This window comes from Anarhichas minor, unplaced genomic scaffold (genome assembly GCF_050575085.1).
Source record: "Anarhichas minor isolate MPS153535 unplaced genomic scaffold, ASM5057508v1 ptg000025l, whole genome shotgun sequence".
NCBI classification, from domain to species: Eukaryota; Metazoa; Chordata; class Actinopteri; order Perciformes; family Anarhichadidae; genus Anarhichas; species Anarhichas minor.
In genome coordinates, this window is record NW_027466471.1 from 1,576,426 (window position 1) to 1,587,720 (window position 11,295).

At 41.2% G+C, this 11,295-nt stretch overlaps 1 protein-coding gene across 1 annotated transcript in view; it reads left to right on the top strand.

Annotated features, from left to right (window-relative positions):
- Positions 1-4,245, top strand: part of tjp2b (tight junction protein 2b (zona occludens 2)) — a 108,435-nt gene extending 104,190 nt beyond the window's left edge. The window contains exons 23-24 of the mRNA XM_076099518.1: positions 195-280; positions 4,027-4,245. Of these exons, the coding sequence (XP_075955633.1) occupies positions 195-280; positions 4,027-4,174 (234 nt within the window). The 3' untranslated portion in view covers positions 4,175-4,245. The remainder of the gene's footprint in view (positions 1-194; positions 281-4,026) is intronic.
- Positions 4,246-11,295: the final 7,050 nt, after the last annotated feature.

Below are 11,295 nucleotides of genomic sequence, written 5' to 3' on the forward strand. Positions count from 1 at the left end.
GATTAATTGGTAATATGGATATTTTGGCTCAAAGAGGTAAAAGTAGAAAGCTTCTATAGGGCTGAAAATAAGGAGGGTTCATCTTCTGAGGAGCATGAACGAGCTCAGTAAAAGTCATGACGATAATCTGCCTTACAGACTGCGATATGTCTTGTATAAAGTCTTTTTATTTTTCAACTAATCTTTGTTCCCAGCTGGAAATTGCTCAGAAGCATCCAGACATCTATGCTGTTCCTCTGAAGACAGCCAAGCTGGATCACGGTCGCCCGCAGCCTATCGGGTAGGCTCCCTACTGCCATACGACCGTTTCCAAGCTCCGCTGTGAGTGTGTACTTCAGCATAGTTGTGTGTTTGCCATGTCTCCCAGTTTACAAGATGTCACTGATAGTGCAACCTAACACCACTCAGCTGACATTAAGGACCCCAGAAGTAACAGACACACATAAGGTCTTTACAGTTGTAATTCTTAAGATTTCCGTTCCTGGTTGACATGGAAATACCTGTGGTTTACTACAGCTTTGGCAGAACTACAACAGAAGAGCAGCTGGTTTGTCTGTTTATTGTTATAATAGAGAAATCAGTAATTGGCATTTTTCCATCACGCAATGATCAAACTCCATCTGATTTCATGCTGCATGCACAGCCAGAATACAGTAAGAGGAGCTGATTATGTTGCTATGTCATGTCTCCTGCAGCTCTTCATCTCACAGCTCACTGTTCCATCACTACCTGCACTATTTGAAAACTGATCCGCCATCAAAACCAGAGGGTTCGCCCCCTGCTGGTCAGTAGATAGAATGCGATTTCTAAGACTCATCCGCATTGGCTTCACTCAGAAGAACTGAAGGTTGCCGCCTGGAGTGAAGGCAATCTGAATGCAGACTCCACCGCTAACAATAAAAACTACTTTAAAGAGAATGTAAATACATTAAATGGCAAAATGCAGCACATAAATGGTAACAAAAAAGGGTTTTCATTATAACTGTAAACCTTTATTGTATTTCAAGTGGTAACCAGAGGGTAAGCACTTTTCTGGAAAAGGCAGCTCTCCCCTCTCTTGTAAAGCCCTTGGGGACGACAAACTGTGATTTGAGGGTCTCGCAAGTGGTGAACTCAAGCAGAAGGCTAAACTATTGGAGAGAGAGAGTGAAAATGTTGCTCATAGTTTAGCCTTCTGCTAGCCGCAGCCTTTAGCTGCTGTGAGCTAGCCGCTGCTGTGCCTTTGGCTGCTATAAGTAGAAGCTATAAACTATTAGCAGCATCAGACTTGATTTTAGATAAGTCAGTCTTCCTTTTTTGGGGGGGTTGCTTTACAGTGTAGGCAGTTGTTGCCAATGCTGGAATAGCAACTTTTCCGCCATTGAATCAGACTTTCACCACCATCTGGAGCATCCTGTGATTGGCCAAAGTCTCCCGTCAAGGGCTACAGACCTTATGAAGCCTGAAAACCGCCTGAATTTAGACGCCCAAAAAAAACTGCCTACCCCAGCTTTAAGTTTATGCTACATACGAAGCAGATCTAAGGCACTGGCATGCATTCAATACACTGTATGTGCAGTATGTTGTGTAATGCACTGAAGAATGGGTTTTTTTTGTCAGTTTTTTCAGGTCCGAGTAAATAAGTGATGTCATCAGGGTCATGTCAGTTGGGGCTTAGAGACTACACATTCAGACAAACTAGAGGAGTGGAGTTTGAAAGATGTGGTTGTTTACAAGTCAGGGAAGGTCTTATAAAATAATATACTATAGATTGATCTGTAGAAAATGGATCGTATTTTAACGACCATTTATAGGTCATACACATAACATACATACATATATATTTTTTAAACAACACATGTATGTTATTACTTGTACTGCAAAAGCTGACAAGCATATATAACTGTATAATTGGAATATTTATTTGAATGGTTAACCTATTTAGATTGAAGTGTAGCGTGATGGTTATCTTTTCAATATGGTGACGTTCTGGTTTAGTACAACTTTTAATTAGAATAGTTTGTATATGTTTTTATGTAATTGCACTTACCAAGTCACTTTCTTACCATCTATTAATATAGCCACATTGCTTAGAATCAGTCCAATCACCAAGCTTAAATGGGCCAGAAACACAGTCAGTAAAATGAATACCAAAACTTTCTGTTGCCAACATCCATCACAGTTGACAGACCCACTTCCTGCTTTAAAATTGATCTACTGTACTTGCTGCAATTGTGGTCACTCAGTTTTCTTGTGTAATGAGGCTACTATTTGTGACATCCAAATAAAGTGGTTTAGATATGATCCAGATAAATTGTCTGACTGTTCGTAGTTCTTAATCCAATTGACAAAAAACTCCAAATCCCATTTTGGCATATTGTGAGACAGTAGAAAAAGCCCCCCTATTGAATGGGCTAAGAGGATTTATGTTGGGTCATCTGGAAAACAAGGTATCTTGCCAACGTGATCTCACTCCCAACTTCTCAAATACGGTAGCCAGGTCTGTGCCCTACTCTTCAAACTAGGACACTCTAGTTACCCCTCTAGCATCAGTTTTGGGCATGTCAGTGTACGCTTGTTCCATGCATAGTGTCTTTTCAAAATATACTTCCAACGTAAGATTACTTCGTTTTTAGCTTTACTTAATTAGGGTTGGGCAACGAAAGTACTTGGTTAGGTTTAAGAAAAAGGTTGTGGTTGGGGCTAAGATAAGTAGACTTGTTATGTTACCTACTTATACGGCATTAGCTAAGTATGTAAATTACGTAACAAAAGTAAATAAATAAATAAATCCCTGCTGACTTGGTTCTCACACGGGACATGAACGGTGGTTTCCTGGGAGAAAGTCCTGTGTTTCCTTGAACCGAACCATCCCCCCTTACCTCCTATAAGCAAACTTTCTGGCTCTTTATACTACGTCAATCAGTTGCTCTGACTATCCAGTAATGACAAGGAATGGATTTACATTGGAGTTAGTTGAAAGCAGGCGGCAACCTCCAGTTCTACCGAGTGAAGCCAATACGGAAGTGTCTTAAAACTTGCAATCTCTCTACAGCAGGGGGCGACTCCTCTGGTTAAACAAAAGTCTGATTGTGTAGAAGTCTATGAGAAAATGACTCTACTTCTCTCTTGATTTATTACCTCAGTAAACATTGTGAACATGAGTTTATGGTCTCAATCTCTAGCTTCAAGTCTTCTTCAATACAGCATGATGTTCATTTTGTAAATTATGGTCCATTTAGAGTCAAATGGACCATAAAGCAGGGTATGCTTTAGGGCGGGGCTTACTGGGATTGACAGGTCGCTGCCACTACCAGAGCCGTATAGCGACGGCCGTAATCCAAGATGGCGACAACGAAATCGCAGAGGTTTCAAAACGGCAGTCCACAAACCAATGGGGGATGTCACGATGACTATGTCCACTTCTTATATGCAGTTGCCTCAGAATCAGGTGCAACTGACCATGCAGCTGTTTTTGACTAGTTGAGAGTCAAGGTGATCTGGTCCTGCACATAATGACTAAACTGCAGGTTCTTGGTAAACTCAACTGATAAGCAATATCAATAAAGAGTTCTCTAAAGTGTTCTAGGCCTTTCCCAGAAACATTTGAAAAAGTTTGTATCCTGTATTGAAAGTGTAAAGGTATTAGGACTTAGTAATGACAGACTTTAGACTTAGACTGCCTTCAAACACAACAAGGTAACAGCCAGACAACTAGAAATAACAGAGTGACATCCCACCATTATGGAAAAGTCAGGGCTCACCAAAGTCATTAGAAATGATCCTCAAGGGCACATAGATATCTTTAGCAAATTTCACAGTTTTCTATGACAACCGCTGTCAATATATATCGGTCGGATACATCATCTGGGAACCATGAATACACAATTCTTCCGATAGTCGTTGAGGTATTTATGCCTGTACAAAAGTGATGGACCGAATTTGCCAAATTGTCCATCCGCAAATGTTGCCAAGGCTAAAGAAGCACAGGTTAAACTTGAAGAGGTGAATGACTCAGTACGACTTGTTTTGTCCGTTTCCTTCCAGCTCCAGCTCCCGTCCTGAACCCCAGACTCCTCAAACCTCCAAGGAGGGATGTCCCTTCTACCCCAACGAAGAGGAGGCGCAGGATGAGGAGGCAGTGCCGGGATACTACACCGCCAACTCCTTCCAGTACCAGGACACACAGCTGTAGGGGTTGGCACACGGCAGCTGTGCCGGCCCTCGGCCTTCCTGGACGTACATGTACTCATGCACTGCATATGCAGTCTATTTACACACATGCCATTCCATCATGCCCTGCACAAGCAAGCTGCTGACTTTGAACTGACTCTCGCTTCTTTGATATTGAAGAGAAGGGGGGGGACTGATTTGTTTTTTGCCTCATGGAAGTTAAAGCAATCTACTATCCATTTGGATAGGCACACACTGTCTTCACTTTACTTTTTCTGGTGTATTTGATTGTTTTCTTTCTTACGTACGACTTTTGATGGTCCGAACTGAGTGATTATGAACCACTTGTTTTCTTGCCTATGCAACTCTTCAGTTTGTGCACAGCGACTGAAACTTATTGCCACGAGTTTTGCCCTCACAAAAACCTCAACAAACCTAAAAACCACAATGCGCTTTATCAAATCCACCCCCTTCTTTTTTTAAGCTCCTATATTGCCAGCTACGATCAACAAATGTTACATATATATTATTACATACAGCGTATATATATATATATATATATATATATATATAAAAAATGTATTTAAAGTCAAGTGTTTATACTCTGTCTTTGCATTCCTTCATATATATGAAAATGCCTGTGTATACATACAGTATATATCTATATCTATATATAGTCTATCTAGTAACACTGGAAATTTGTTACAATTTTTTGAAGTGCCTTTTACTTTCTTAGTCCCGTGAGGTACGGGTTGTCTTTCCTCCGCCCCTCAGCCGCCCAGCCGTAATAAAACCTCTGCTGCTGTCAAGCTTAAAGGGAAACCAGGGAACCAATGACACCAAAATCTCAATGCTGTCCCCAAACACTGTACTGTCCGCTGTCACCTCCGGTGACAAAACACACCCACAGAAAAATACACACCCTGCATTCAGTCCTATCTGCCATGTGTGAGAAAGAGCCAACACTGTCTGTCCTCTAAGAATCCAATCAAGAACAATATCGCTCTAAAACCGGTAACAACAGAAACTGAGATAATTAGAGAAGGTCCGGTCACGCCCAGAAATAAAACAGCTCAAATCTGTGGCAAAATGAATTCCTTTTAATGGAACCTCGGTGGGTTAGCTTGCTGGGGCAAAGTCACTCTGCCCAAATATTTGGCATCAAGTTCAATTTTGGGTGAACTTTGACACGGGTCATTAGCCTTTAGTGAATTCAGAGATCAGAGTCCAAAAACAAAGGAAGCTGTCGGAGCTCAATGGCTGTGTGCAAGGTTAAACTCCTCCACAACATTTGTTTACTAGGACGCGCAATGATATTTGCCGTGCCGCTCTCTGGCGTGACCGGGCCTTAAGATTTATTCTTCTCATTGACGCTGTCTTTGATGCTCAGCGTTCATTGCTGTGCCGTTCTTGCACTACACCTCCCAGCCATAAAGGATTTTCCAGTCTGAACTGTGTGGCCAATGGCGTAATGTCTTTTGCCTTGGAATGTTTTGTTGGTTAAGTTTCTGCACTTGGTGCCCTCTTCTGTCTATTCAACCATGGTGGCTGTCACGGCCCATGCTAATAACCCTGTTACATGATAAGGTTGGTGATGTTCTATATTCTTCTTACTGTCAGCAAATCCCATGTGCAGACCCCAACCAACAATGAATGTATCTGCTAACATGTATTATGTGAGTATCCAACACCGGGCATATCTTGTTCCTCTGTGCCATAGAGATCCCTTGTTGTCCAAAACGATTGGAGACTAGACACTAACACTAAAAGTGGATTCATCCGCTGCTGAAGATAGTCCCCAACAAATGCACAATTTCCTCCTGTTTGAGTAACATTTGTTAAAAACTAGTGTTCAGCTGTTTGAGGAAAAACATTTATTTTATTAAATTAAACTACAAATATGTGAGCCGTTCATTAAAAGAAAAAATAGTTTGTCTTCAGTAGGATCCAGAAAGTATTGGTAGATTGACTAATGCATTGGTGAGTTTGATCTTTATGTGACAATAAGAAGAATATAGAATGCAAAGCTGTGTCCCATTTCAGATTCCTATGAAGACTGAATAAGAGGAGCGGGTTAGTCCTCTGAAGGTATGGCTGGATGAACTTGCTAGGGGGCCATCGGGTGTTGTGCCTATAGATCTTGACACAGAACCCCTCTTCGCAACACGTTCTCACTCCCAACTCGTCAAACACTGACACTTGGTCAGTAGCCACACTTGTTTACATGCATACAGTTTATTTTCAATATAAACTACTAACGTAGTATTACTTTGATTGTAGGTTTACTTTGTTCGGGTTAGGCAACAAAAGCACTCGGGGAGGCTTAGGAAAAAATTGTGGTTGTGTTAAAATAAGTATGTTTGTTGTGTAACTTACGTACACAGCGTTAGTTAAGTTATGTAAGGTAAAATAAGTCAATTACTTGCTTTCACATGTGACACGAACAGCGGTCTCCTGGGTGAAAGTCTGAGTTTATTTGAACCCCGACTTCCTCCCTTTCTTGCTCTTTATACTAAGTCAGTTGCTCTAACTGTCTAATAATACCGTGGATGGGTTTACATAGGAGTTACTTGCCAGGTGCGTCTCATACAGATGCTTAGGGGTGCCACGGTGCGTCGCTCTCAGACGCTGAGGGCCACTGACTAAGCGTCGGTATTTGACGGGTTGCTCTTCAAGAACTCAAGATCAATGAAGCAGGACCCACTTGAGGGCCCTCATCGTGTCATTTGATTACGTGGTAAATATTGCCAAACCAAATTCCAATGAGATGAACTCAAATTGACAATGGTAAGCTTTCAGGAAGTGGCCCACTTTAGCTACGTTGCCAATCCAGTTTTGCATGAAAGACTCCTTTATGGACTGTCCTTCCAAGGAGGAAAGCTCTGAATTGAGACACATCTTCTATTATCATTCTAAACAAACCGCAGACATTGAAGTATACAGGAAGTATGTCCTGAGACATTTCCCTACACAAACCTACAAGAGAGGGAAAACAGCAAAAGCTAAATCTTTTATGAGCTGGCCGAATAGGGCTGGGTATCGGTACTTGATACCTTTTAAGGTATCGACCGAAATAAACCAGTACCAAGTAGTATTGAAATCATTCATATGATACCTGCATTTGATCATTTTAATACCCAGGTCTAGAAATATAATGATGGTTTTGCTCGCTGCCAATCACCACAAGCGTTCTTCGATTTAATGCAATGCATGATTGGCCCACTACCGCAGCAGCTACAAACCATTCAGTCTGTGGTGTGGTGAAGTTGAGCGTGCCGAGATGCCACCAAAACATTCAAAGGTATACAACATAGGAGGTGGTGGAGGCATTTTGCACAACTGAACGCTTCCGTTCACATGATGGGTATCAAATGACGCCCTTGACTGGTATTGGTATCACGTTAAGGGTACTGGTATTGGGTACGGGTATGCGTGTTCTGCCCTGGTCTCGGTGTCTATGGTGGAGGCAGTCAGTTGAATTTGGTCTGGGCTCCACCATCGGTGTGAATGAATGGTGTCCCACATGTTTTAAATATGCTTGATTGTATATCTCAGTTCTCTCTTTACCTCCACACATGAGCTACAAAGTGTTTACCATCATAATCCAACTGCTGATGAGCGATGTCCCTCACAATGGACTCGTGGAGTATCCTGTAACGTGTCATGGCAGAGGCTTACATTACAAATGAGATGGAGAGAATGAGAAGAATGACTGGACTGTGTCTGCTGAGTTTTTTTTTCCATGTTTTCACCTTAAAACACCAAATAAAACAAAAACTACATGTGTAGTGTATATACTGTGATCCTTGTCAAACAGTGTAGATTTCCTAACTACCCGATATGCAGTCTGTATGATGAAAACAGCAGTGATAGAAACAGTAGAGGGGGGGGGGGGGGGGGGGGTAATACAAGTTCAAGCAATTGCATTTATAACACTTTGATTCCAAACTAAAACTCTGTGGAGGTATGAAGGTATATTTCTTTATTACGCAAACAAAAAAAATGTTTTGAGAGCAAATTTCTCACACTGCAATCAAAAATCAAGTTTGTAAGTAAAAATATATAAACTGAGAAAACATTATTTGTTTATTTATTTATTTATTTGCTGCTACATTTAAAATAATTTTGACAAAACAGAGCAATATAATGTCAATTTACCTCCATGTCGCTCATCACAGTAACCTCCCGTCAGTGTTTACAGTGGAAGCAGATACCGGGATCCAAGTAGAACCCACCAATAGAAACTCTTGGCTCATTCAGCAGCGTATGCCCCGCCCACTACATCCAAACTCAACTCGTAGGTTTTTGTTTTGAAAGCAAAGGTTTTTGATTTTAAACCAAAAGTTCTAGTTTCATAAGCAAAACTAACAAATAATTTATTCTCAGTTTATATATTTTTACTTACAAACTTGATTTTTGATTGCAGTGCGAGAAATTTGCTCTCAAAACATTTTTTTTAAATTTGTGTAATAAAGACACATATACCTTCATAGTAGGTGCAAAAGCTTTTTTGCCTCGGCCACGCTATCACCTTTCACTAAATGTGACGATTGAAAGGGAACCAAAAGAGATTGATGGCTTGGACGATGGAGGTCAGCAGGGCAGGAGACCTCAACATACTGTATATAACCTTTATTTATTTGGGAAGTCACATTGACAATAAAACCTCTTTTTCAAGCAAGACCTAGCCAAGACAAGGTCAAATAGCATCCAACACATGACAGGGCAACGACTGCTAGCTGCCTCCTCAGCCTTATCTCCACCGACGATTCCACCTCTTCGCCCATTTTTTTTTTTAACTCTTCAGGAAAACCATGTATGACGTCACAGAGAGTATGTCCATATTTGAATCGTCAATGCTCTTCATGCTTATATTATGTATGCATTTTCTGTTTTACAGATATCTGCAGCAATGGCTCCTTTCCTTTGAGTGGAACTACTTTCGACCCAAAAAATAGTCCTGTTTACAATGTATTCTGTTGATTAAGGGGCTCTTGTGAAACCAATAATGGTGTTGCTGTTGAATTTTATAAATGCCAGTTTTCAATGCAATACAGCACAAACTCAATTCAATTCACCTCCATTATATTGAGGTGAGGCAGAACTCGTGGACAAACAGAACCAAAACTATCTTGGCTTGATGCCACTACAGGTACGGGAGGATATGCTTTTTTTATTAATAGGTGGAACCAATCCTTTAAGTGAGCAAAGTGTTTAGTTTGAAGAGAAGATGAACCTAGTACAAGAAATCTGTTTTTGTCAATCAATCTGTCGTTCAAATTAGTCTTAAACATACTCCACTTGGGTAAGTGCTGCTCGGAGCTGTTTGAAAAATATATGTATACATCACTCAATAGTTCGGGTAAATCTTCAAACCGTAAGCTTTGTATGTAAACAGAATTCATTGAAAAAATGAAACGCAGCATGCCTTGTACGTAGGTACGATCCTCTCGGCACACAGCCAGGTCAACGTCTGTGTCAGCTTCGACAGTAACACACATTGAAGATTTATCACTGCTGCCGGTACGGACCAGGAACGACGATGTGTGAAGTTTACACATCATTCATTATTACATTACATTACAGTCATTTAGCAGACGCTTTTATCCAAAGCGACTTACAATTCAGAGTCTATCACATTTCTCGTAGGCACAGCTACGGGAGCAATTTTGGGGTTAAGTGTCTTGCTCAAGGACACATCGACATGCGACTTGCAGAGCCAGAGCCGGGGTTCGAACCACCGACCCCCTGATTGAAAGACGGCCCTGCTATCCACTTAGCTACAGTCGCCCACATTCACACCCAGGTAGCTGCAATGTATCAACATGGTGGATCGAAGTTATTTCAACCTCTTTTTCAACCTTTTTATTGAGCTCAACGATGTAGCTCCTCAGCCAAAACACCTGAAATATTATATATGTAGGATTGTTTTTGTGTGAATAAACCCAACCAAACCTGAACCACAGAGGTGACCGATCATGACACAGTCATATGAATCATTTTTGTAATGATCATATGCATTTTAGAGGGCACTGAAAAATGACTTATTCTTTCATTTACTTTCATGGGCGTTAGGATGCTTTCAGAGCAAGCAACAGCCCTGTGTCATTTAAAAAGGGGCTGTGTTGGTAAGCAGGCGGCAACCTCCTGAAGCCACTGCGGGTTTAAGGAACTTCCTTAAACTAATAAAATCATAGGCTACAAACCAATGGGTGCCTGTTGTACTGGCTGTGGGACCATAAATCTAAATCTATGTGCACTGTCATAGATTTGACTGACCATGCAATGTACAAGGATAACCTCGCTTGCAGGATGACCCTGCAGTCTCAGCACCTGTTTATTAACAGTGTTCTGTGGGTTATAAACTGTCATCATGTAAATTTGATACATATTCCAGCAATATCTTGATTGTTGTTTTCAATTAGCCTCCAACAATAAAAAGGCAGAACATAAACACATCCCGTAAGATGGATAGCGCCAAATAAATTATAGTCCCAAGGACTTCCTTGGGACTATATAGGATGTCTATATAGGATGTCTGATGCAACAAACAAAAAATACATACATATATATATATATACATCATATATATATATACATATATATACACATACATGTATATATATGTAAGTATATATGTACACAATATAAATATATTTATATATATATAGGGGTGAGGTGTGGGTTCCCTTTTTCTATTCAAGCCCGAGCACTTCACACGTTTGGGCACGCGCCTGACATACATGCCCCCCCCCCCCCCCCTCCATGTATGGTAAACAAATGTGAACGACTGTATTTTTAATGCTATGCAAGCCTTCAGCTGTACATTGTATTTCCGAGTGGTATATTTAGGTAATTTCACGAAGACACTCAGGCATGTTTACATGGTACACATGGCCCGCTCTGCCCCTCCCCCGTCCTGGTTTTTCTCAACCCGCTGCCAAAATATGTGAAAGTCAATCCGAGCCCTGTCGGCTCAGCTCGGCCAGCGTGTTATTTTAAAACTGGACAGCCATCATGGCAGGGGCACCGAGCAGCTCCACCGGACTCCGCGAGGATCCACCCTGTAATCCGTGAAAACGACGCTTTTTTAAAAGAGAAACCCGAGCGAGGGATTCTGTGCTCTTTTTCATCCCGCCCCGT